We start from the raw sequence: 27,397 nt of genomic DNA, 5'->3' as shown, positions 1-27,397 counted from the left end.
GAGTATGTACAAAGTGTGATTTTATTATCTAAAAATACTAAATTAGCTCCTACAGTGAAATGATGTATGTCACCAACCTCATTTAGAGCAAGCTTCTATTAGTCTGTATTATAATTCTGTATAATTACCTTGCCACTGCTAGTAATTTGAGGACCATTATTTTAATTCTGTAGGTTTTAAACATCCGCATACTGGCTTAAAACACTGGTGCAGTACTTACTAAGTTTAATCACTTTCAAATGGTTTCATACCTTTGTTCAGATTAGATAGTGCTGTCCTGCCATTATAATCATTAGAAGCAAATCTTTACAATTCATTCTGTAGCTGTATTTCTGAGCGGATGCTTGGGCAGATAAAAGCAAGGGTGAGGTCATTTGATTGTGCTAGTTACCAGGGTGGAATTACTCAGAAGTTAGCGGTGGAGTTTACATTTCTTCCTGCACTTATTGTAAATTTGTAATGTAAGATTTGTCTAATGCAAGCTTTGTATAGATTTAATGAATGTATAAAACATTTCTTATTCAGTAAGATTTGGTGTTACCAGCTTCAAGGCATGCAAGGTTGTGTTTGAATTTTAAAGTTAGGGATAAAAATTGGCTGAATCTAGTCACGTTATGGAAGTTCTAATTTCTAGAGGAAGTATTTCTGGAAAGCCTACAATGAACTAGTTAGCGTGTATTTCTTTGCAAGAGGCAAGTCCATTTTCATCACTTTGAAATGCTGATTTACTACTAAATCTTCGGTGTAGTTGTTGCAGAGGGCAACCTGATGGTGTCCTGACTGTATTTTATTAGTCCATTGTACAGAGAATGACTATGTCTGTAGTAGAATTGCCAATTTCCTGTTTTGAACACATCCTGACTGGCTTAAAATAGTAGCAATAATATAGCTAACAAAGCACTAATAAGAATTATTTTTTATATGGAAAGTTAAGTTTGTTCATATGGGTATAATTGGGGGAGGTTCTTGTAAACCCCTGCCCTTAGTGGTGAAATATGAGTGGAATCATAGAATGGCTTGGGTTGGAAAGGACCTTAAGATCACCTAGTTCCAACCCCCAATGCCACAGTTGAGCTCTGGAGAGAAAGCTGCTCCAGGGGATGGTAATAACAAGGGGGTGGGGGGAGCGTTAAGGAAGGGCATTAAAAAAAAAAACAGAAGTGAGCACATGTGTTTGTATAGACCAGCAGTGTGTTCTGTACATAAAGGTAGCCTCTAATAAAAGCAGAGTGCCCCATGATAGAGAAAAGTTGTTGCTAACTCCTGAATGACTATGTCATGTCTATCTTTGAGTTGTGTTACTGCTAATCTCTAAACTGGGAATGATAGAACATCCTGTAGGAATGTTATGAAGCCAAATCATTCCTAATTAAAATGCACCTCACTGTGTCAAATTAGGAAATATATTCAAGTTTGTCTTAGGTTGGATTTTATAAATAAGGGACTAATGTTAGTGTTTTCTTTTTAATATCTACCAGAAAGTAAATGGAAATGTACGGGAGTAGGTTCTTATTTTACCTCAGTAGGAACACAAGTAGGGTATTTGCTTCCACATGATCATGATCAGCATGCTAAAACAAAAAATATATTAAGTAATAGAAAAAATAGGTAATGAGTGGAGTCTGTCTAGAAGTTGGAAGGCCAAAAAGAATGACTGTACATGCCAGCAGCAGTATGTTGTTGCCACTGAAGGGAAGACAGGAGTTCGGCTTATTTGCGTGATGCAGGTTAGTGGAAGGTCAGTGCTCTGACATTGCTGCACCGAGGTGAACTGAGAGCACGTGAAAGCAGCTGGTCTGACACTGCTGGGGACTTGTTGGTTTTAACCCTGTAGCTCCATCAATTCATCAGTCTTGAATGAGAAAAATTAGCTGTAAGAATTAGTAGAGCATGCCAGTATGATTGTTTTTTCTCCGGGACACTGAGTATATCAAATCCAGTTGTTTGTTACATGGATGCCCACAAACTTAATCTACTCCAAGCACAGCATTCTACCTAGCAGCTATATGAAATTACAAGAGTGGGTTTGAAAGTATTTTGTATCTGCAAGTAATTTGTATTTGAGTCTTTTTTTTCCCTTTTTTTTTTTTTTTTCCCCACTTTGGAGCCTTCAGGCTATATGTGTATCATGTATTTCAGCTTCTCAGACTGTGTTTATGAATAAAGTAACTTTATATGAAATATTGTTGGCTTTAAAACACAATTTAAATCTCACCCGTTATTGTGAATACTTGAAATACAGCAAGCTTGTAATTCTCAAATAATGTGTTCTTTATAATGCTTATTGTGTTGGTGATTGTCATTGTGGTTGTTCTCATTCTCTTATGCTCTGTGTATCGCATGTGTAAGTTATTGGTGCTTTTTAACTCTTGAAAGTACTTAGTCATTTTAGCCGACTTTGATTAAACCATGGTGCTGACAGTACACAGGAGTCCGAAGTTATGCTTCGTGTCTTTGTGTTAGGTCCCCGTGCAAACGCTGAGGGGCCAGCAGCCCGCGTTCACCGTACCCGGTGAGGCGGGGCCGCCACTGGTTACACGTTCCTGCGCCTCCCGCCGGGCAGCCAGGCAGCCGTGCGCGGAGCTACTGCGAGCCCCCCGTAGATGGGTTGTCCATCTGCTATCCGAGGACCAGCGGCCAGTTCCCGGTCCTCCATTTCGCCTGTCGTTGCTCCTCCGCTGCCCTCGCTGAAGATGGCGGCCACCCGCCCCCTCAGCCGTCGGTAAAAATGGCGGCTCCCCTCCCCTGCCAGGCGGATGCGGGAGCAGTTGAGGCGGAAGCGGAAGTGATGTGCGCCCCCGTCCCGGCGGCGGTGGTGGTGAGGAGCAGGAGGAGGCGGTGGCAGTGGGGAGGGCCCCGCGAGTGGCGCGGCGGTTGCCGAGTAACGGTGGAAACCAGCTGGAGCTCTGTAAGTGACCGCGAGCCGCCCGCTGCCCCTGTGACCCGAGGCGGCCTCTCAGCGGCGGGTGTCACCCCTCGTCGTGGCGGGGGCAGGGTCTGCCTGGGTGGCCTCGGGGCTCCGCGGGCCTGGCCTCGCTGGGCTTACAGGACAGCGCTGACCTCCGAGCGGTGAGGAGAGCGTGAGCCGCGGTTTAGGAGACGAAAACCTCGTATTTCGGGGACAGGCCTCACCAAATCGTTGAGCTTCGTGAGCCGCTGTCGGCGCGTGTAGTGAGAGTTTGTTAGGGTAATAAAACCAACGTGATCTAAATTTAGTGGCGTTCGTTGTTGTTTAGGGGTTTGGGTTTCTTTTTTTATGGGCTTCTTTTTGTTGTTGATTTGTTTGTTTGTTTATTGGTGGTTTTGGTGTTTGTTGGGGGGGCTTTTTTTTTTTAATGACTGGGTGGGTAAGAAGCTGTGACTTCTCACGTAGATGGGTGTACTGAGCATTTTGGTCACTTTCATGTAACTTTCCTTGCAGTTGCATGATGGCAGAAGCTACCGTCTCTCCCCTGAAGCACTTTGTGCTTGCTAAAAAGACCATCACTGCCATTTTCGACCAGCTGCTGGACTATGTCACCGAGGGAGCAACTTTTGTGGAAGGTTGGCTTTCATCTTAAACGCAAGGGTCTTGTCTGTTGCTTTGAATGTATTTTAAACTAGAACAGTGTACATCATGATACAGGCTGTTTATGTAAACGTACACCTTCAGAAGCAGTCACATTTTTCATTTAACATTTATGATTTTTTTTTTTTCCAACTCAGGCCAGCAGGAATGCCTTGGATGGTTACATATATGAGAGGCTGATTGCATTGCTTGGGCTAGTAGCCAGCCTTCTTTCCATGAGGAAAGCTTAACAACTCCCAGTGTTTATAGTCCTGTTGCATTTTATCTTAAGTACAAGAAAGGACAAACAGGTTCTCCCATTATTAAGCTGGAAAGTAGATCAACATGATGTAATGCAGAGAACCACCGGTTGATGTTTTACCAACATGCAGGTGTGTGTGTCATCACATGGAGTTGGTTCATCACCTTAATGATGCAGGGAGAGGATGGTCCAGCCTAGCTGCTCTATCCTTGAGAGGTCCTGGCTTTCCTTTCTGAAGGAAGCAGGTGTTGCAGAGAGTGGGGCACATCAGCACAGCAGGCTGTGTTCACAGGGTTATCAAATCCAGCAGTTAGATTAGTGATTAATCTGGAATGATGGCATGAGTGCTTTTGGTGGAGCTGGCAGATGACAAAGACTAATATCAGTGTCCATAATGGGGTTTTGTCTTGTTTTCTTACCATTTCATCATTAAAATTTGCACAGATCTTTATTGGCATGTGAAGTAGTGATAATCTATGTCTGTATATGATTACTTTTATGTTATTCTTTTTCTATGTGTAGCCACATACAAGAACCCAGAGCTTGAGCATGTAGCAACAGAAGACGAACTAGCAAAAATACAGGCATATAAAAACAAGTTAGCAGTCATCGGTGAGGTGCTTTCACGGAGACACATGAAAGTGGCTTTTTTTGGCAGGTAATGAATGGAATTACCAGAACTTAAATTGATTTTTTTTGTTGTTGTTTTTTTCTCTCTTGTAGCGCCTAATGTCCATCTTTGTAACTTAAATGCACTGGAGTCAGTGCTTCATCGTTTTCATCGTTATTGTTGCTTGAAATGTAATACATAAAAACAAGTTCACTCTTACCTAATTGATACTGAATGTTTCTTTGATGTTCTTCTTGCTTTGTGACTGCAGATCAATTATTTATCGTTACATGCATTTCATTGATAAACTTTGTAAAATAATCATCCTGTATAGATCAGTTACTTGGCTTGGGAAGGTCCGAGTTTGTCACCATTTTCTCCAGAATGGCTTTTTCTTTTTTTTCTTTTTTTTTTTTTTAATGCAGTGGTTTTGTTTCATATCTTTGGTTTACATCTTTGTTTTACTGAACTGTTACTGTGGCGTACCAACTGTCTTGGTTGTACTTGATCACAGGTACTGAAAAAGTAAACTTTGGGCTTCTTATGTTTCTGTGTATAAGCAGCTGAAGAAAAATGGAGAGTTAAAGATGGTTGCCTCATTGGTTCTGCTTTCTTGAATCAGTAATTAGGAAAAGTTCTAGTTCGCAGGTGTTGGTGGTATTACCACAAATCAGGTGTCAAACCTTTTGCATATTTAGGTAGCATATTTAGTCATGGGTGATTTAATTTCACTTTTGTTTTAGGTGTGTATATATATATGTATAAAAATACATGTATCTATATAAATTATAAATTATTTTCAGTATTAGAAAACTTTTCATTTTGGTCAGCCTGAGATCATCTCAGCTATTTTTATTTTTGTCTTTATCTTTTATTTTTTAATTTGCAGCAGGAAGAAAGGGAGTTAAAAAGAAAGGTATTTGTTGCACTTCAAATGTATTACTATGTAAGAAGCATTCTGAAGAGGTGCTGTGATGTCAGATGTATAAACCCAGAGCGCTTAGGTTTTATGTGTCTCTGCTTGTCTGTATTTTGTTTTGCATTTGAGTCTCATTTTAGTGGAAAAGTTGTAAATTTTCAGTAAGAAATTGTGATAGGGCCTTAACATTTCCAGTAAATTTCTGCATTCCAAACATTGTGCCATTCTATTCCTATAGAATTTGGAAGGTGTCGGAAGATGATGAAAATCTGCCTTCCTGAATGTAAAGTCAGATACAAAATAGAGAAGTCATTGTAAAAGACTAGTACTTTCAAATGCTTTTATGTGCCTGCTAAGTCTGGGGTCTGTTAGTCCACTTTGCTTCAGGAAGACTGGTTTTTCTGTGCTTAAATTTAAGCATGTGTTTACATATTTGTTTTCCAGGAGTGTAAATCTTCAGGCTTTAGTTGTAAAAATTCTCTAAGAGTATTGGAAAAAAATGGATGGGACAGTGGTCTTAGTTTTATATTGCTAAAAATAGTTCAGCTATTTAAAGAAAACCGATGAAAGGATCTAAGATAAGGAAATTAATTGTAACTTAGCTTTGATATTTCCCAAAGTTAAAAGCAGAATACATTTGCGAGCTGTGATGTGTGATAAAAGTTGGTTTTTCCAAGGGCAGACGTTAAGAGCAGGGAAAAGCAAATTCCACTCTTCCTCTGACATTTTGAATAAATTTGTAAACTGTTGTGCAGTGAGCACTGAACTTTTTCTAGAAATAGCTCAAAAATAGCTCAAAAAGTCTCTGTAACTTCATACTGTTGTGTAATAGTTAGACTTTGGATATTTATGGGTGAAGGGTGAGGGTTACTGTGAAGTAGGACATTGCTGAGATTTCCCAAGTTTTTGAGTTGCTGACCAGTTAATTTTAATCAACAGGGTTTTGGTTAACTTAGCTACCTCAGCCTTCTAAAAGAAGGGCAAGACTAAGTTCTGTAATTAAACAACACAAGCATTAAAAGGATTATGCACAAGAAAAAAATTGAGGATGTTTTGCACATTTTTTCATGTCTTGCCCTAGAAATCTTCATTCAGTTCAGATTAACATGCATTAAATTGTTCTGGGTTGTCGTTGCTGGCTGTGGTAAGAATTTCCAGACAGCAGTGCTTTGAAACTTACCTGAAGGCAGTAGTACACTGACTCTCCTTTTGTACCTCATCTTATGCCTAGAAGACTCCACCAGAAGTAGCAGCTCCTTTCTGACTTGTAAAGATGAGGTGTTTCTCCAAAGGCACCTTAAGTTGCTGAGGTGGTAATTTCATGAACATTTTAAGGAGTTGCTGTTGATTGCCACCATAGACGGTAGTCCTTGGTCATGTGGCATTCTCATGGCCTCCTCCCTCCAGCGTCCCTGGAATTCCGTTAGCCTTGCTGTGAGAAAGAATGTGGAGTTGTCTGGTCAAAACATGATTTTGCCCAAGATGTTACATATATTTTTGATTGGTCCTTTTCTCAGGAATGCCGAGGCTGGCACAGACAAGAGGGAGACTGCCCCTTGTGTGATTTAGTAATTGTTTTAGATTGATGTGAGGTATTTTTTTATGCTAGATGCTTTTTCTGGTGTAGCAGATTTGAGCCAGGATCTTTTTCTAATTCCTTACACATGTTGAAGTATACCAGATAAATCACTTTTGCCAGTCCAAGTTGGGCTAGTTAAGCTAGTGTGTGTTAATGCAAATGAAAACTGGTTTTCTTGGTTGGATAGGCAATGTTGATAGCAAGGAAGACTTTTAAAATTGCTATCCAGGTAAACTTTTCATGCACTCCCTATTTTCTGGCAAGCTGTGCTGTACTGGCTTGAAGCTTTGTCACCCCAAACAGCTTGCAGTATGTGGGTCTGATTAATTAATAGGGTGTATTCTGTTCAGGACAAAGGTATGTTTAATGCTACTGTACTGTGCTCAAAGTGCTGTGATTTTCTATCCCTCTAGAACGAGCAGTGGGAAAAGTTCGGTTATTAATGCAATGCTGTGGGATAAGGTACTTCCTAGTGGGATTGGCCATACAACTAACTGCTTCCTCAGTGTGGAAGGGACAGATGGAGATAAGGCTTATCTCATGACAGAAGGGTCAGATGAAAAGAAGAGTGTCAAGGTACGTTTTTTGAATGATTAATGCTGATTTTCCCAGTAATCTCTTGTTAAGGATTTGGAATGTGCTTGTCATTTGGCCTCATGGTGCTTAGCTTATTCAACTGCTTGCATTGATGTGTTAAACCTCTAAGAGAAACTCACGATGGTGCTCAGTATCACACACTCTAGCCCTGTAGAGAATACCACTCGCTCCAAAGAAACTTCTGAGTTTCAAGGCACAACTTGTTCTTTAGATGCTGGTGAGTCTTAAGAGCTTCTAAAAAAGTAACATCACAAATACTCACCAGAAGGATGTATGAATTCTCTTATTCTGTTCAAGATAGGTTCTGACCAGGTTTGCTTGAGAACTAAGTTAGACTGGTTTACAGAATTGTTCATGTTTATGTTTGCCTTCTCTTTTTGTTCTTTATAGACAGTCAATCAGCTTGCTCATGCACTTCACATGGATAAAGATTTGAAAGCTGGCTGTCTGGTCCATGTCTTCTGGCCCAAGTCAAAATGTGCTCTGCTGAGAGATGATTTGGTTTTAGTGGACAGGTATTTTTCTGTTTTAGTAAATGTTTTCTTAAATTACTTATTATATTATTTAGAAGAGAGATTGATTTACTGATAGTTTGTGTTTTGGTTGTTAGGTTGCAAAGTTATTGAAAAGCAGAATTTATTCGAGAGGGAGAGATTACAGAGTTTGTTCTTTTGTTTATACTGCTGCCTGTGATCAGCCCGCTGATTTTGGCCTTGTAACAGTTGAAACAGACAAGTGTCTTATGATTTAGTTTAACAAGGGACTACCTTTTGTCTAAGGATACTTCTACCTTTAAAACAAACAGTATGGGAGCGTGACTAGGGTTGATGCAACAGCAACCTCTTGTCTATCTGCTGTCTTTGAACAATTCACTGATCATGTGATGTGTAGGCAATCTGGACTTCATTTTTAAGAGCTTCTGATAAGACTTACATTACCTACATACCAAAGTAATGGGTGACCTCAAAATGTAATTGTGACTACATGGGCTGTGTGTGCCTGTGTGTTGGACTACCATTTCTCAGTTTGTGTATTTGAAGAATTCTGAAAGCTGTCGCTTTGTCTGTGTCAAATGCCAATATTCCTGGCCACTGAGGGTATGACTTGATTTGTAAATCAGTATAGATTGAATTTGAGAGTAATTCACTTGAGTATGAGTGAATTTATAACTATGATTATTTTCATATCCAGCATAACAATACCCAGCGTGTATTCTGATAAATTGTAGTGAGTTTTTTGTTGCATCTCTAGTCTTGCACCTTTGAAATCACTAGGAGTTTGTTGTTTTCTTGGGTGCAAACTCAGGTCCTGTGTTAGTCATAGAGAAAGCCAGCCTGACTGGCACAGGGAGCTGGTTGTTTTGAGGCACTGCTGGGCTTCTGAGCTTATGCACATATGCTGTTTCCTGGGGACATGTGCGTAGCACAGGTATGCGGGAAACCCAGAAGGGATCCTTGCATAGATAAGATACAAGGCACGATTTGGTCTGCAAAGTCTGCTAAAGTCTGCTAAAGGTGAAATGTGAAAGGAAGAGAAAATAGTCTGGATTCTGAGAACAGGTACTTGGAAGGAGAGCATCATCTTTTTACTGTTAAACTGAGAAAATTTGAACCAGCAATAATTGAGGAGTTGCAAATATGACTTAATGTCATATTCCACTTACATTTTAAAAAAACTGAGAGCACTATGGTTTTAACTTCATTTTAGTTTCTTATTAAATCTGTACACAGCTTTGTAGCATTTCACTTTAAAGTAAGCCTTTATTAATGGAAAAAAACATCATATGAACAGCTGTCCTTTTTGATTGAAATCTAAAACTTGAGATATGGGGGACTGTTCTATGAGACTGCCTGCATTTCTGATGGACTGCCTGTCACTTTTCTTGCCAGTTGTGGTCTGCCTACTTATACAATGGAAACTGTATTTTTGAATAAGTAGATGGTCCAATGAACAAGTGACTGATAACTCTTAAAAATAGTAATTGGCTTTTGCTGTGTTTGCCTTAAGCATCACCCTAAAGGTAAAAGCTTTGTACGTTCTTACAAGGCCGTGAGGCAATCCCACTCTATTTTTTTCCGTTGATAAAGATCAAATGCTCCTTTTCTGGGTAAATATGAGTTTGTGGCTTTTTATTCTCAACAGCCCTGGCACAGATGTCACTACAGAACTGGACAGCTGGATTGACAAATTCTGCTTAGATGCTGATGTGTTTGTCTTGGTTGCCAATTCTGAATCAACTCTCATGAACACGGTATGTTATGCAATGATTGTATGTTAGCTCTTCATTTAAGTATTCAGCAGTTTCACAGCTGAAATGATTTCTCTTAGGCCTTTACTGAAGCTCCCGTGAATTATTGCACTGAGATGCTGAGAATAGCTCTTGAGGATGGGAAGCGAGAAATGATGCATATCTCTCACAAGGGAAAGGAGAACCAAGTTTCTTACCAGTTTTGCTTATTCTGACTTAAGCATCATATTTGTCCTTCCTATCTCAGTTTCTTTTTTGATAAATGGGTGATGTAGTGCTTGTCTTGCCTTACAGTTTGTTGATTCTTGTCAGCTCAAGGCACTTGTATTATCAAAGAAATAAATTACAGAGTATTTCATGTCCAGAAGTTCAGGAAAATACACGAAGTAGGTGAAGGAAGTTAGAATTTGTGTCTTGTTCCTCGTGTTGTTGTCTCAGAAGAGGGTGAATTCCCTTGATGCACCTTCTGCTGAGGACAAGTGTTACCCATTCACCTCATTGGACGGTACTTCTGAAGAAAATGCTAGCAATAAGCATTCATGTTGCACAGTTCTGTGCAACTTGGAGAGCTGAAGACATGTTAACACCTTTATTCTATAAAGAGCCTTGTTTCAAGAGAGAAGACTCCTGTATACCTTGCAGCCTAGATATTGTACGACTTGTAGAAGGAGAGAGTGCAAGGTGACCAAAGGAGCTGTTATGATACTCAAAATACAAAACCAGAGATTTGGTTCAGTTTTGTAGTGATCTTCAGTTTTCACTAAACTAAGTATCGTGAATGCAGGCAATGTCAATATCAGGTTTCCAAATTATTGGAACTGTGACTGCCAAAATGTAGTATAATGCTACTGAGAAATTTCTTGAAGACTGTTATTGAGCCTATTGTAGACAAATAAAATTCTCTGATTGTTCTGAGCACAGTTCTGACATGCAGTGTCTGAACTTTCTAATTATTGAGGTATTTTTTAATACAGTAGAAAACTGAATGTACAAAGGCAGTATCTCTTTGCATTCTAGCAAATGAGAATAGTTTGGTAGATATGAGAAGAACGAGTTTAAAAACATTACATTCCATCTTCTGAGCCTAATCATCAAAGATTGTGATACCAAAGAGATGTGATTTAGAAGGGGGGGTGAGGGGTAAAGAAAATTCTTACAACATCCAAGGTAAAGAGAGAGGATTTGGCACAGCTCTTTCTTTATCTTCTCCATTATCTCACATGAGGCACACTTCGAAGTTTTTAGTATGAACAGTGTAGAGGTTGCTTGTACTGTGTGCATACCATAGTTGGCTTGGGGTTTTTAATTAAAAAAGGGAAGAAAAAAAAAAGATTGTGTTTCAGTGAACATCTCATTACTATATAAACACAGAAACAATAGGCGTCTGTGTGCCAGATTTCAGTTTGGTGTAATAAAGTAGCAGAGAAAAGTCCAGATTTTATTTGGGCTTCTCGTTTACTCAGGAAAAATAACCATTAAAACCAATCTGACCAATATAATAAATGTATAGCCTATTTGTCTTTCCAACATATCTGCTGGAAGATTCTGTTGATTTTGTATTTGTCTGATCCTAAACACCCAGTGACAGAAATGATCCTGTGCTTTTTGATGAGATTTTCTGGCCAACCTTTATTCCTTGTCAGGCATGGCTGGAAGCTGCTAAATAGAAAAAGGTTAGTCTTGCAATTTGTTTCAAGCATTAAAGTCTTGCTGAGGTTTTTTGGTTGCTGCGCTTATAAATCCTCACTTAATACTGAGCATCTTGTAATTACTGGAATCTGGAAACACCAGTGTCCAGGGTGCATATTAGAGGGAAAGGAGGTGCATCTTAGTTGTGATTGAGGCTTTGGCTCAGTAAACAGCTCTCTTACTCTTCCTTTTATTTAGTTTTTCAGTGTGGTAGATGCAAATGAAGTTGCCTTTAACAATTATATAACTGCTTTAAAGCATTTCTGTTTTGCTTTGCATTGTGGCAAATGGTAATTTCTTCATCTACACAAGCTTGTCCTTCAGGTAAAGCATATGATAACTATGTTCTCATCCTCCTTAGGCATTATTTTTACCTCTTACCATAACAGGTCTGAGAGAATACTTGGCAGCTTCTTCATGGCAGTTGCTACACATGCACAGCTTTTTTGCAGAAACATGATTTTTCTAATATTCCCTCATAAGTTCTCTTCAGACAAAGTTTTTATTTCTGCAGCAGTCATCTTGTTTTCACATGCTTACTCCCTGGATGACGGAAACTAATGTATCTCCAGTGTTGTGTCCAGAATGTACAGTGGTGTCCTGCTGCAGATTCAAAAAGCTTATGGAAGCCCAGGGATCTCTTCTGTTTCAGCTGTGCTGAGCAGAAATTCGCTCCGTCACAACTTACCCATTACGACTATGAAAACAGCAATGATGGGTGTTAGGTACGGGCAAAGGACCTAAATACATTTTTCAGGCACATGCCTTCTTATTTTTAAAAGGAAAACGTTCAGCAGTGATATAGAATCCAGGTTTGACAGAGTGAACAGGAGTACTTTTGTACTTTTCAGATAAGGAAGACTTCACAGTTTTAGCCAGGCATCTTATTTTAAAAAGGAAATGAGCTGCATCTTGTGTGTTCCTTTTCCCTTTTTCTCTTCCCCAGCTATATTTTGAGTGTCACAGAATTGCAACAGATTTCCTACAGGACTAGAAGTGTCAAAGGAAATGAAGTTCTCTGAGGGGAAAAAAAAAAAAAAAAGCAAACCAGTGAATAACATGATAGATTTATAGCAAAATAGACTTTATTTTCCAGTGTTTTCTAAACTATCTGTTTTCTTAATTTGTATTTGTACCTATTTTTAGAGAAGCTTCTTTGACTTTTACTGCTGGTGTCGGTCTTAAGACGTTTAATGATTATCATGAGCCCTTTTTTTTGTGTTAGATGTATGTGGGGTTTAATACTAATTAATTATTTTTAATAACCTTTTAAAAAGACTGCAGTAACTTCAGAATCTCTTACAGAAGATTACGTGACTCTTGTTTGGATGTCTGGGGAGTTTTCTGTTTGTGCTTTAATTCTTAGGAAAAGCATTTTTTCCATAAAGTGAACGAACGACTTTCCAAGCCAAATATCTTCATCTTGAATAACAGATGGGATGCCTCTGCATCAGAACCAGAATACATGGAAGATGTGAGTGACTTGATGGCTCTTATTTGGGTTGATTTAAAAAAAAAACAACATACATGTATAAAGAAAAGTCCCCCACATGCATAAAGACATGCTAAATTGCCTACGTAATACAGTTATTAATATGAAAACACCAGCTTTGTTTTATTAATAAAAGGATAAGTTACTTGGTCAGAAAATGGAAATAATTTATTCCTTGTTCAGAGCAAAATGCAACCTGCAATTCAGACATTCAAACTGCAACATATCCAGGCAGGTAATACAGTGAGAAGCTTGTTTAGAACCTTTTTCCTCCACAGTTAAGTAAGTTTTCTTTGTGTTATTAATTTCTGTAATAGTAATGCAGTGTGAGGGTTAAGATTATACATGCATACATGCAGAGAGCAGCTGGCAAGGTACGGTGTTAAATGGTAACAGTTTGGTGTGCTCTTCAGATGTTTCCAGCAGCAGCTAGCTTGCAGAGGTGGTTATTTCTCTGTATGTGGGGAATGAAGTGGTTACGCCAGTAACTGACTGATATTTCTGACTTACTTTCTTCTACCTGTCGGAAACATATTGTTGCTTCCAGATCTGTTTAAATGGTTAAAAGCTGCGTCAGTAGGATTAGAAGGCATCTGCTATCTAAGGGTTGGTTCAGTATCTGTTTCTGACTCTGATGTTCTGATTTGATGATGACTCAGTTTTTGCCTTGCTCTCACGAGCTTTTTACCTTTCCCGTAGGTGCGCAGGCAGCACATGGAGCGCTGTCTGACTTTCCTAGTTGATGAGCTCAAAGTTATTGATCCTGTAGAAGCGAGGAATCGCATCTTTTTTGTTTCTGCAAAAGAAGTTCTGAGTGCCAGGAGACAGAAGGCCCAAGGAATGCCAGAGGGTGGTGTGTGGGAGCTCTTGCTTTCCTCAAATACAGAAAAATATCATAAAACCTGATAAACGAAAATATTTAAGGTACAGTCACTGCTGCGAGGTATTGCTCTTTCCCTTACGGTCTGTTATATTTTACAGGTGCAGCACTTGCCGAAGGGTTTCAAACAAGATTCCAGGAATTTCAACATTTTGAGCAGATATTTGAGGTATTTATGATGGGCTTTTCAGACTGTCTGTTTTTTAATGCAAAGGTAACTTCTGCTTCGCTTCATTTTACTGAACATTACCCATGTTAGCAAGTGGAGTAGCATAAGGTATTCAAACCATCTGACAGCTTTGCCTTATCTGTGGGTTCTGTACATCTCCTCACCTTGAGTAGCAGGTAGTTGTTGGAAAGAAGTATTGTTCTGTGAGGAAAGGGACCAAAACTCCTAGCTCATGTTTTGAGATCTCTGTAGTGGTATAGTCTATATAAAAAGAGCTGGTGCTCTTAGGAAGTGTGTATCACTTATAACCATGAGCTGGTGAGATGTTTTCTCTACAATAAGCCTTGTTTTGTTCTGAAGTTGTGATCAAGCCTTGCAAGTAATGTAAGCCTTGCAATCAATCGCTGTAATTCAGGACACCACTAGTAAGAAATTCTCTTTCACCAGTGTAAATCTAAGTATTTACTTGCATTTTTAAAGCCAGAGTCCTGAAATTATCACCATTATCCACTGCTTAGCTCTCATGCTCTGAACATTAATACTGTTTTTGCATCTTTCTTGTTATAAGTATTCCATTCTTCAACATCAGTTTAGCTGTATCCATAGATGGAGTTTACAGTTTCTTCAGAAGTAGGACTGGCTAGACAGTGAGTGATTTCTTTCTGATAGAATCCATTTGCCTTGCTGAATTCGTAACTCTAAAGCCATTCTTGCATATCTTAAGGAGGCATCTTGGGTATGCCTTCATGGTTTTGTGTGGTGTGGATCAGCACATCTCATGCACCATAAGCCTGAGCTCAGTGACTGTAGTTTGCATACAGTAGATGCTCAGGATGCCTCTTGTGTGCCAGAACTGGTAACTCCTTTGGTTTATTTTGAAAAATTAAACTGCCTTTGAAAAGTGTTTCTTCTCACATCACAGCAAACCTATTTGACTTTAGCAAAACCAAGTTATCTGCAATGTGTGTAGATCAAAAAAGGTGTTAAAATGATAGCTTTATTTAGTCCTGCATAAGCAAGAAAATGTCAGACTGAAGTTTTAATTTATTTCTTATCCACACTCTTACGCTAGGGGACTGAATTGTTGAAATGATTGATTCATACTACTGACAGGACCTGAGCCCGTGAGGCATGAAATCTGTTGCTTGTGCCACAAGTTGTAGCCAAACATGCATTTTTACTTGTAACTTTTGTCCTTGAATTACAGTAAGAAATTTTCAACCGGTAGGAAGGAAGTGGAAATTCAGCTACCAAGTCAGTTACTGTTCTTTAACATATTTTGCCAGGTGCTGTACCCAAAGCTTTTTTGACAAAATCTCTTATAATCGCAGTTGAGCACTCAACGGTTAGGATATTTTAAGATTAAGATGGATGTCTGACTTAATAAATGATGTGATGCTGTGAGTGCGCAGTACATGTGTAAATCAGACGTCACGGTCTCAAGCTGGCCACCAAAATGAGAAGCATCCTTCATGAGATCACAACCTCATGACAAGCTTATCTGGCAGAGTCTGGGACAAAAAAAAACATTCTGTGGTAGCATGGTAAGGCCTTAAAGCAACTTTTTTCTTCTTTCACATTACATGTTTCGTTTGCAGCACACCTTCCAACTCCAACAGTGAGAGTTGGTTCTGTAATGCTTTTCCCTGCTCATCCATGTTTCATCCTGAAATCACAATGAAGGGTTTTGAATACAAGTGTGATCACATCACTTAAAGAGATTGACAATGTGCTAAATTAAGATTGACAAACCAACTTAAACATTTGAGTGTCTGGTGTCACAGCCTCTTTCAGGTTCATGTTTTGTGACCAATTTCCGAAGTTATAATGGCTTTTTATTTGCTTTTAAAGTGAAGCTGATACTTAAATGTGTCACCAGGTCTGAAATCTTCAGACCTAGTACTCAGAGTACTGTCATTTAAGCTGATAAAGCAGCTATCATCAGCATACTATTGTCATTAGTTGTGTTTAGCAGCACTAGGCTATACCACCTCATTTACTAATGAAGAATATCATACATCAGGTAGAATTTTCTGTGTTCAGTCTGGAAACAAAATCCTGCTTGATACTGTGCCTTATGCACTGCTGCCTAAATTCAGATGCTGTATAGCCGTGAGTACAGCTTAAGCACTTCTGGCTCAAGGACTTTGCATTTGCTCTGTTTCCTGACAGAGGAGCTGCAGGTCCCACAACCTTTGGATTACACTCCAGTCTGTGAAAAGGAAGGGAGGAGAGCACAGATGCTTTTATCTGTCTTCAGCAAACACTTCCCAGCCGCAGTCTGTGTGTCTTTGCCTTTAGCTCCTAGTTCTGACTTGCCAAACATCTCTTGCACTCTTTTTGCATCCACATGTTCCATGTTCTCACTAGCTATATCTGTTGGTTTTGCTCCTCCTAGATTCTTTCCTGCTTGTATCTTCATTAAAATTGGATGCCTTCTTCCTCTTCTCCACATGGGCTGAGAAGAGGAACTGTTACTTCTCTAATACTTCCACACTACTGATTTTAGTATCAGTTCCCTGGTGGGAAAGCTTGTTCATTCAGGATTGATAGGAGCTTATGTAGCTAGAATCTTAAAATCTAGAAACAACGCATCAGTGTTAGTTCTGAAAAATTTGTGCCATTCTGAAAGGTTTGTAACTGCAGTTATGTAGACTTTTGTGTGAGAAAGAGATATAAGCATGTTTTTTGCAAAGTGCAGGGTGGTTAAAGTTATGAAAAGAAAAACTGGTCCAGGCATTACTAGAAACGCAAGCCATGGTGAAATTATGATTTTGGAAATAAATGTAGTGGCTTTAAAAAGCAATGTTACTGTGTCTGTCAGCTGTGTTACAACAAAGGAAGAAAGACAGTCTTAAAGCAAAGGGTTGAATTCAGTTCTGAATTTTTATATTGTGGAATAACAGTGGTCTGTGTATCTGTCTTCTGAAATTTTACAGTGAGATACAAAGAAAAGTCTTATCAAAACAGCAAAGAAGTGCCTGCATAGTGTATTGTGTGCAGTAATCCTTAGTGGATATTCTGTGTAAAACCAAACCTCACTATGCCTCAGGTTGTAGTCCCAAGTTTGTTCAAAAAGCGAGTAACAGAAATGGTGTGGGGAGGAGTGGAGGAGGGAGGCAGGGTAGAATAATAATTCTGGCTGTAAATTGGAGTGAATAACTGAGTGAATTAGTAAATACTGCAGAGTCCTTCCCTAACACTGCACAGGAATGTAAATAAGCAGTGTGTTTAAAGACTGTCTTGATATACTGCAAGTGGGCTGGAAGGCAGCTGGTTTTGGTTATGCTGTTAAAACATAACTTTTCTCTTTGTTTTGGTAAACACTTACTTGACAGCAAAATTGCTGCTGTCCCATTCTTATCTTTCCCAGTCATTTAACTAACCTTTGTGTTTTTCCTAGTGCTCTAACTTGGATTTTCTGATTGTGTTGTGAGTGACTGTCAACCTTTTATCTACTGCATACTAATGTTGGGAAGATTCTTTCCACCATGACACATAGTCTAGCTCTTACAATGTGCTGATATTTATGAAACTCTGGCCTTTCATTGCTGATTTCTAGATCTGCTTCATCGAGGAACAGAGATTATAATTTATACGTTATTATTATTATTTTGTTTTGATCTGTTATTTTTAGATAGCTGAAATTTGTTATTACAGAGTATACTAAGGTCATAGGCAAGTCTTTCAAAAGCAGCCTAAACCTGTTTGGGCTAGGAAAGGTGCATCCACAGACTGAGAACAATTTAAAAACCCTAAAAGATCTGGTATAAGAAAACTTAACTGCTTGCTTTCGTCTCCTCAACCACAGAAGACAAGGCTACCTTTTGGTGACTTAGTGCAGATCTTAATGTATGGCTTACTACAACTGATTTGCTTTTGCCCAAATTGATCAGTTTTACGTCTTTTCAGTTAGTGTCCTATAAGTAAATGAGTGAATAATATTCAAGATGGATAACAATTAGAAATTGTATCTTTAGAGCATTGTCTGCTGATTTTAATCCTTCTTATTGCTAATTGTATGTTCCTGGATGGTCAGTGTTGACATGAGCGTGTCACGTTTTGTCAACAGAACTGCTTCTTGAAACTAAGAGCATGTATTGCAACGAAGAAAACTCAAGGGAGGCGATCTTACCCGCATGCATATTAGATGTTTGTAATTCCCAAGAGCTAGTTTGGAAAATTCTCTGAAGAGCTAGATTTATCTTACTTGTTCATCTGAGTTTTCTTTTTTCTTTACGTTATTGATTTATTTTGACAGACTAAAAACCTATGCACATTACTGTGAATGAACACAAAGGTACAGATTTGCTGCTATAGACTCATTTGAGATTTCAGTTCTGTTGTCTTTTAATTTCTGTATACTTTTTCCCTTTTATTTCCCATTGGTTTAAGTTCATAGTAAAATTAGCAGCATGTGCTTTCTGACAGTGAAATTCCTTGAACATGTTGGCATGGAATTGCAGTAATGTGTTGTGGCTTGGGCCCCTCGCAGGAGTGTATCTCGCAGTCAGCCGTGAAAACCAAGTTTGAACAGCACACTATCAGAGCTAAACAGATAATAGATACTGTGAAAAACATTATGGACGCCATAAACGTAGCAGCAGCAGAGAAAAGGTAGGTTGAATGGAGGGCTGGTTAGCTTTGTTTTATCCAGATCCTCTGAGGAACCTTTTCTATGCTGGTGATTTTCTTGGGCCATTATGGACTTTAAAACTCACTTTTCTCACTTGGTAAGAAACAGAGAATTTCTCTGGTGTGTCAGTCTTACTGCTGTTCACTTGCACCACACAGTCTTATGCCTGATCTGTGACACTTGTATAGGGATTTTGGTATACTTTGTTATTCTTCATTACTGACTTACAATTACAGAGGCAGTCTGTAGGTTTTCAGATACTTTTTAAAAATGTTTGAAATAGTAAGGTTTTTTTAGCTGTGTCTAGCATTTCAGAAGTGATGCTTGCGCCTGATTTAATGAAGTTTTTTGTTAACAGTAACACTGAGAAAATAAATGGGAGGATGTAGACACTTAATTGCAAGTGGTTAGAATATTGCTAACTGCTGAGAAGGGCCCAGGCCAACAGAGGCTTGGCCTCTGGCCCTTTCCAGATTGTATCGTTAAATATCTTTATTCTCTCTTTGCTCATGCAGTCCTTTTAGTGCTTATGGTAGCAGCTCATCTATTCTGTTCTTTGAGGTTTGCATATGTCTGGGTTTTTTTCCTTACTTGTGTGGCTGCCTCCTGTCTCTGTTGTACACAGTGTCACATTTAATCTTCTCCGTCTCCTTTCCATGTCTGTTAATAGTGTGTCTTTATGTTTCAGCAGACTCCACTGTGCCTGTCAAACACACTTATCTTCCTGAATATGTCAGCTTTTGCAAACCTGTTTACGTACTGACTTGTCTCACATTGTCAGATCCTATGAAAACATACTGTGCAATGTCTGAACATACTACTCTGCTTCTTTCTGTCAGCTGACCGGCTAAAACCTGTGTAGTGACCCTTCTTAATCAGAATCATTGTTTGATGTTTCTGCTGGCCCTTCAAGCCATAATTGTTTTAGATAGTAAGCAATTTTTACATAAATGGTAGGTCAAGGACTTCTGAAGAGAGCTGTTTGTGACAAGGTTGGTTTCTGCCACCTCCCCTTTGCTTGGCAGGGTCATCAGACCCATGTCACTATTAGGGAATAGTTGAGTGGTGCAGGTGAGCAGCAGTAGGACAGTTTAATTAGATTTATCCTTTTTATTTTTAAATCAGGACAGGTGACGTATTAAAGGCTTCTGATCCCCCACAGCTTTTTTGAGTTGTAACTATGTACAGTGGTAACAATCCCAAATGCAAATGCTGTTTTTTGTAACTACATCAAAACCCAGTAATTCGGCTTATGTACAGTCAGTGCAGCTTTTAACTGCACCTGTAAATTTAATACCTGTATTGCAGTCATTCTGGAGTAGTGCCTCTGCTTTGTTCAGTTTGTGTTACTTTGAATTCTTTTTGGCTGCTCTGTAAACTCAGTAAAACCATCGGCTAGGTGGTCCGTGCCTGGTGATGGGGGTTATTTCATTGCTGGGAGAGTATCTGCTGGTGATGGTGATTTGCTTTTTGCTATGTTAGAGTCCAGTCAATGGAAGAGCGAGAAGATCAGAAGGATAGACTGGACTTTGTTCGAAACCAGCTGAACATTTTGACAGAAGATACTAAGGAAAAAATCAAACGTGTTACCGAGGAAGTAGAAAATAAAGTAAGTAACAACAGTGTGAGCAATCTCTCAAGATTCAAGTGTTGCCCCTTCTGGAAGGCAGCTTCTTTAGGTGCCCACCCATTTCATGAAGTACATTTGAAATGTCTGGTATATTCCTTTGCCAATATTAAGAAAAAAAAGAATAAAACTCCCTTAAAATGGCAATCCTTCTTGACTGTCAGGTAATGATATCATTCCTTGTAACAGTTAATGCAGTTGTTTGGTTTCACTCTGGCTGGAAAAGGTAGGAGAAATATTTCATGTATTTGCTGCATTCTTCCAGGTCTCTTCTGCCATGACTGATGAGATTTGCAGACTTTCGGTTTTAGTTGATGAATTTTATTCAGATTTTCACCCTTCTCCTCAAGTACTGAAGCTGTATAAGACAGTAAGTTTTTTTTCCATGTTTGAAGCCAGGGTCCTTGTCTTGCCTTGAATTTCTACTCCTGTTTTTATAATTTGAGTAGCATTTTATGTGACACTTTAAGCATAGCAGGTTTTTTACTTTCTGACATATGCATATCTCTGCCTAAAACTAGAAAAGGTTGAGAGTATTTCCTGCTTTGTTTTATGACAGAAATGTTTCAGCCACCATTTTTACCAGAGTGGTTACTGAAACTGACACCCTGATCCATAGTCTTCACTTCTAGTAAATAAAGACCTTACATAAACAATTTTCACTGCACCTAAAGGAAACTGATGTAAAAATGAAATGATCTTGCAAATGCCCAACACTTTTTTGGGGGGGGGGTAACTTTTTAAGGAAAAAAAAATAAAAATAATTAAACCTTTGTAGATTCCTCAGCCTCAGTGTTTTAAAGGAGCAGACATACACCTCTGCTGCTGATGAATGACTGCCATAACTCCCACCTGCTTCAGCCTTGTTGATCAGCTCTATACTGCTGTGTTTTCAGGCCAGTCTGTGGTGTCCTCTGTGGCGTGTTCTCTGCAAAATGCCCAGAGCAGACCCCCATGGGAGTTGAAGGGATCAGTTTATCTTTGTGCAGAGCAATGAAATCGGCTCTCATCAGTGACAGTAGAGGCTTTGCAGGGCAGTATAGCAATGGTATGCTTTTTAGTGTCATGGTTTATTCAAAATACAGCCTTTTCCATATACCTCTAATGATTACAGCCCTGGAGAAATCTTTCCTGTGTCACTTCAGTTAAGTTTTCATTCACAATGTGCAGTTTAAGAGCATGGTATTTCCATGGTAACATGCTGTTCTTCCCACCGTAAATAACAACACTTAGTGTTTAATGTATCTCTGCTTTGTATAATATAATTGATGAGTTAAATATAAATTGATGAGCATATATCCTTTATAAAACTTCAGGAGCTAAACAAGCATATAGAAGATGGTTTGGGAAGGAACCTGGCTGATCGCTGTTCCAATGAAGTCAATGAGTCAATGCATCAGTCGCAGCAGGAGATGATTGGTAAGATGAGGGAGGAGGAATGTTAAGACTTTTTGTGTATAGAAACATAGAATAGTTTGGGCTGGAAGGGACCTTCAAAGATCATCTAGTTCATGCTGCCCTGCAGTGAGCAGGGACATCTTCAACTAGATCAGGTTGCCCAGAACCCCATCCAGCCTGGCCTTGGTTGTCTCCAGGCATCCACCACCTCTATGGGCAACCTGTGCCAGTATTTTACCACCTTTGCTGTAAAAAATTTCTTGCTGGCATCCAGCCTCTTTTAGTTTAAAACCATCACCCCTTGCCCTATCGCAATAGGCCCTGATAAAAAGTCTCTCTCCATCTTTTGCCCTCTTAAGAACCAAAAGGCCACAATAAGGTCTCTAGAGTCTTCTCTGGGCTGAGGAGAGAAAAAAATTGTTTTCGTTGTTTAGAGGAAGACAATTTAAGGAAACTTGCTTTTAAAATAATTTTCTTTCTGATAAGGGTTTACCATTATAAAATGATAAAGGAAAAGCCATCCTAGACCAAGACTATTGTCTGTCCAGCTTAGTATCCTGTCTCTGCAATGAACTAGTAGCAGATGCTTGGGGAGATGAAGCAGGGTAAATACAGCAATCCGTCCTCAGTTCAGGGACCTCTGAGCCAAGATACTGCATCTGGATTAATGGCTTAAGGGAGTAGTAATGGACCTTTCCTCTTGGAACTTGTCTAATCCTTTTATAAATGCATTTAAACTTTGGCTTCCACAACAGATACATAAAATATACTAGTTAGATAATGTTTCTGCAGTATAATCCTCTCCCTGGGTCTCTCCAGATTCTGAGTGCAAAACAGGATAGTTTCATAAAGTATTTGTACACTCCCTTTTATTATTACCCTTTTTTAAATAAGTGGTAACTTATCCAACACATCCATCTGTGGTGATCTGCTTCTGGTAATAAAAGCTTGAGCAAGATTCTTACACAATACTATAGCCTTTTCTGTATGGCACTGCTGGATAAACCAACTTTTTCTTAGTCTGTCCTTATCTTTTGACTATTGCTAGAGGTCTTTTAGTTACTTTGACCATTTTTTCCAGAAGTGCTTCCTCTGAGCTGGTTTTGTGTGACTGTTTTATTTTATCAGAGTAATAAATTGCCTATTCTGTTAGGATCAGTACTGCTAAAATGCCCAATCAGTTTGCGTTCTGGTAGTTGACAGAGCCGGCCAGCAGTGCAAGGATGTTACGTGTGAAGATGCTGTGAAGCTTTCCATACTAACTCACCTTTACTGTTTGGTTTTATTTCTAGAAAATCTGAAACCGTTGTTGCCTTCTGGTGCCCAGAGTCAGCTCCACTTGCTAGTTCCTTGCAGGAGGTTTGACCTTAGCTATGATCTAAACTGTCATAGTCTGTGTGCAGATTTTCAAGAGGATATCATGTTCCACTTTTCCTTGGGATGGACTTCACTTGTAAACCGTTTCGTGGGTGCTAAACAAGCTCAGAAAGTGCTGTTGGGACTAGCAGATCCAAACTTACAAGTGAGTGCGTCAGAGGTTAGGCTGACATTAAGTGCTTTGTTTTACCTTGATGAGAATATACTTGGTTTTGCTATATTTGCCTATATTATTTACATGCTGTCTGCTACTTTCCCCTAGTCCCTTTGTGTGAAACATTTTTGGTGAGGATTATTGGATTATATTCAGGGTTAGAATGGAACAAAAAAACCTTTCCTAAACTTTCTGCAGCTGTTACCTGAGTTTTGTTTTTCTTTGGATTGAACCCTTTTGGATAACCTTTTTATTTGTAACTTCTGGATCCTTATGGCAGGGACAGTCCTATGCAGAACCCTTATTCTGTCCCAGTCCCCACTGGGCAAAGAACTATTAAAACCTCCACTGCTTATCAGGAGTGTTGTTCACGTTTCTGTGCTGAAGAGTTTCCTTTCAGTAAATCAATCCCTGAATATATGAAAATAAAACCAATCTGCTGTGTAGTTCCTTAATGCTTTTTACTCAGGCTGCCATATTCCACTCTTCTAGATCCCTCGTCCTTTAGCTACCACCCCATCTACTGCCAGTCTTCCTGCCATGACTCCAGAGAATGTATCGCAGGATGATTTTATGGTTCCTTTGGTAATGAGTTTAGCTTCACTGACATCGCGGACCTCTATGAGCATCATCGTTGTTGGCGGAGTGGCAAGTAGTATTAGCAACATTCACTGTACTAGAAGTGTTGGCAGTGATTAAGTTGATCTTTCCTGTTCTGGGTGCAACATGAAACATGTAGTGGACTTAATAACAATGGGCTGGATGAGTGTGTGCAGTATGCTGATGCCTGCAATGAGGTTGTAGTGAGAAAATTGGTCTAATTATTCTGAAGATGGTTGGACATATTCTCTATGCCTTATGTCTGGGCTCAGCGTTTGAATTGAAGGATGATTTGATGGTGCCTCATTCAGTTTGGATTTAGGGGAAGCTTTGCTTTCTCCTTCATGGAAAAGCAGCAAGGCTTCTGTAACCTGCATATTCTCCATGCTGCTGGGTACCAGCTGTTCTGAATGCGGCTGCAATAATAATACAGATATAATACTTTTTTTTAAACTAATGTGGTGAAAGGGCTGTGAAGAGGATTTAAAAAATGGTGGAAATTAGACTTTATTCTGCATGGCAATTTACTTAAGCTAATGAAGATTCCTCTCTTTCAGATTTGGAGAACGGTAGGCTGGAAACTCATCTCTCTTTCCTTAAGTATGTATGGGTTGTTATATCTATACGAGAGACTAACTTGGACCACTAAAGCAAAAGAGAGAGCCTTTAAACAGCAGTTTGTAAACTATGCTACTGAAAAGCTGCAGATGATCGTCAGTCTCACAAGTGCTAATTGCAGCCATCAGGTGCAACAGTAAGTACCATGCTGGTGTTCCGTCCCTGTCAGTGCTGTACTGTCCTGGAGCAGAGACTGGCTGTATGTGATATGGGAAGGCAGCTTTAGTGTCCCTTGGCATTTACCATAAGGGATTTTTAAGAGTTAGAAATTACCACCTGGAAAGGTCAATAGCCTTTGTGTATGTACATGCAGTGCAAGAGTTAGTCTTAAGTTGCAGACTCTCTGTGCAGCACCTTACTGTGAACATGTGAGGTGGCTCAGATCTAGTGGGGAGGCTGAACTGGTCTGCTTATAGATGAGCACTGAGTTACTTCAGGGGTGAGCATTTGTTCTGCTTCAGGGGTTGCTACGGGTGAGATCTACACGGCCAGTCCTGGCCATTCAGCACTGTGGAAGAAGAGCTCAGCAGCCTTTCTGAACAGTTCCATTGGTTTTGTGTGTATCTTTCCCAAATAGTTTTTCACCTGTCTCTGCAAAGTAACATCTGGGTGACTGTGTTCTCAGCCTCTCCTGCTGAAACTGCTTGTTTTGATTAAATTATTTCAGAAAATTAGGCCTGCTAAATGAGACCTCTAACCCTCAGGCTGCAGAACACCTCTCCTGTGTAGCCCAGGGAATACTTTACTAATAGAGAGTTCAGCTTCTGCAGAGGAAGGAGAATCATCCCCGTGTCCAGCAGCTGTGTGTCTCTGTGAGGACATGGAAGAGCTGGACTCAAACCAGTGCTCCAGTGAGGTGAAGTAGAGAGGAGAGGACATGTCTCCTCTCCTGTGGGAGGGCCTGCTTGCTGGCTCAGCATGGTAACTGGTTTTCCATTTGTGTAAGGAGGAGTCTTGGAACTCAGGTTGGGAGCACATGGCTGAGGAGGCAGCTAGGACCTCACCCTGCAAAGTGCCCATATTCCCGGTGTTCAGGGCACTTGGTGTGGCATAGAGCACTTCCGAAGGGGCACTCAGCTGATCCAGCATGTGCTGCTGCCAGAGTCCCCATCTCAGGCTTGTACATATTAATGCTCAGTGGAAAGTGGCCAGACATGACGGGGGCATAGGCATTTTGCATATTTAAAGTTTCTTTTTGAATTTAAAAAATACACAGTTTTCCTGCTTTCTGCTATTTTGTAGTCTTTTTAACAGCAGGAGACTCGGATCACTGTGTCCTATTGCACACTGCAATGCCATCAGATTTAAAAAACTTCATTTAATTTCTTAAGATTTTTATTTCGTACCACAGACTTCTGTAACCATGATTACAACCTTGCTTTTCCTTTAGGGAAATGGCCACTACCTTTGCTCGGCTCTGTCAGCAGGTGGATATTACCCAGAAAAACCTGGAAGAAGAAATTGCTAGGCTTTCCAAAGAAATAGATCAGCTGGAGAACATACAGAGCAGCTCCAAGCAGCTGAGGTAAGTCTGGTTGTGACTGGCCATGAGCAGATTCCCAGCCCTGCTGACGTAAAGTGGGATTAGCGCTTGCTGTTAGTTCAGGGTGAAATGAGGTAGGTGCAGGTGCAGCAGGGTACACAGCAATGCCTGTTTCGTTTAGTTGTAACTGAACAGCTCTGGTTAGGTTAAATCAATGTAGGCTTCTACCTAGGTGAATGAGCAAAGCTCCCAGAATGCTCTTCCTGAGCTTGTTTTTACCTTTGTCTCTATTGTATGGGAGAGATGAGTTTCTCATATTAACCTTGAGCAATCTGGTCTAGTGGGAGGTGCCGCTGCCCATGGCAGGGGGTTGGAACTCGGTGATCTTTAAGGTCTCTTCTAACCCAAACTATTCTATGATTCTGTAGCTAAGTTAGTTCTACCCAAAGAGCCTTCCCCATAGGAGAACACGAGAGAGCTGCATTGTACACCATTCAGTACAACACTGTTTTCCAGTACCAGGAGTAGGTATTTAGACAGAAGAAAAACTTGCAGTAATTGGTAGTTTAGGTTCTTAGAGGCAGCTTCAGCCCTAGTTCCCATGTTCTTTTCTCCCTGCCCTAAGCCTGCCCTGGCCAGGGGCTGTCTCTTGGCCTCAGGCATTCCAGACCAGCATCGCGTGAAGCCCAGCTCTGTGGCGCACCCCTGTGGCATGGTGTGCCGCATGAATGGCCTGCGTGAGGAGCCAGCCCTCTGCCTCCTTCCAATTGCAGAGCTCTCCCAAGGTGAAGATGGTAAAGAAAGGCCAGAACTGGGGAAGACCCACGTGGGCCTGGCCCAGCCTTTCGGGAGGAGGACATGTGGAGCAGGCTGCTGGCAGCCCTCTGCTGCCAGGCCAGGCCCCATGCTCATGAGATCCCGGGCTCTGACCAGGCAGCACATTTAGGTTTTCTCAGTGCCGTGGGTTTCAGGAATAGAGGAGCAGAAATTAAGCACTGATGCTGGTTACTGCAGTGAAGTAAAGCCACCCCTTTTGTTTGTTTTGCAGGAATAAAGCCATTCACCTTGAGAATGAACTAGACGGCTTCACCAAGCACTTTCTTCAAAAGAGCAAATAAAACATTGTTGCCAACTTTCCCAGTGATCCTTTGTAGGACAAGGTAGAATTTTTACAAATGACACTTCTCCTGTGTGGAGTCACATGAAATGATTTCTATTTTAGATGTTCCTTTCATTAAGTTTGTTAATCATTCTAAAAGGTTGACGGTAAATCAGACTGAAGAGCAGTGGTTCTCGAGTGTCTTGTTTGGCAGATTTGGGGTTAAAAAATATATTAAACACTAAATTTCTTGGGGCACTTGACAATAAAAACACAAATCATCACTGGTTTCCATTAGTACTTAACAGTGGCAAGTCTCGCTTCCTGGCATCCAGGAGTTTATGCAGGGAGAGAGAGCTTATCATGGTTACCACTATCTCCTAGTTTGGGTTGTTTAGGAATTACCTGGGGAT

At 40.1% G+C, this 27,397-nt stretch overlaps 1 protein-coding gene across 2 annotated transcripts; it reads left to right on the top strand.

Moving 5' to 3' along the window:
* Window positions 1-2,773: 2,773 nt before the first annotated feature.
* MFN1 (mitofusin 1) lies at window positions 2,774-27,029 on the top strand. 2 transcript variants are annotated; one of them, XM_061353529.1, is made up of 18 exons: window positions 2,774-2,908; window positions 3,422-3,543; window positions 4,332-4,467; window positions 7,331-7,493; window positions 7,905-8,029; window positions 9,657-9,765; window positions 12,818-12,925; window positions 13,643-13,796; window positions 13,925-13,992; window positions 18,488-18,609; window positions 20,111-20,237; window positions 20,521-20,625; window positions 21,572-21,674; window positions 22,946-23,175; window positions 23,677-23,832; window positions 24,342-24,538; window positions 25,793-25,927; window positions 26,934-27,029. In XM_061353529.1, exons 2-18 carry the CDS (start codon window positions 3,426-3,428, stop codon window positions 27,001-27,003), a joined length of 2,226 nt encoding a protein of 741 aa, XP_061209513.1. In that variant the 5' UTR covers window positions 2,774-2,908; window positions 3,422-3,425; the 3' UTR covers window positions 27,004-27,029. The 2 variants fall into 2 exon arrangements, with proteins under 2 accessions (XP_061209513.1, XP_061209512.1); XM_061353528.1 differs by lacking the exons at window positions 24,342-24,538; window positions 25,793-25,927; window positions 26,934-27,029 and having other exon boundaries at window positions 13,643-13,793; window positions 23,677-24,250.
* The last annotated feature ends 368 nt before the right edge of the window (window positions 27,030-27,397 follow it).

Source organism: Neopsephotus bourkii, unplaced genomic scaffold (assembly GCF_033783945.1).
Source record: "Neopsephotus bourkii isolate Nb327-2 ecotype Australia unplaced genomic scaffold, CSIRO-AGI_Nbou_v1 NB_678, whole genome shotgun sequence".
Classification (NCBI taxonomy): Eukaryota; Metazoa; Chordata; class Aves; order Psittaciformes; family Psittacidae; genus Neopsephotus; species Neopsephotus bourkii.
Note: the sequence above shows the minus strand (reverse complement) of the source record. Positions and strands in the feature narration are given on the sequence as shown.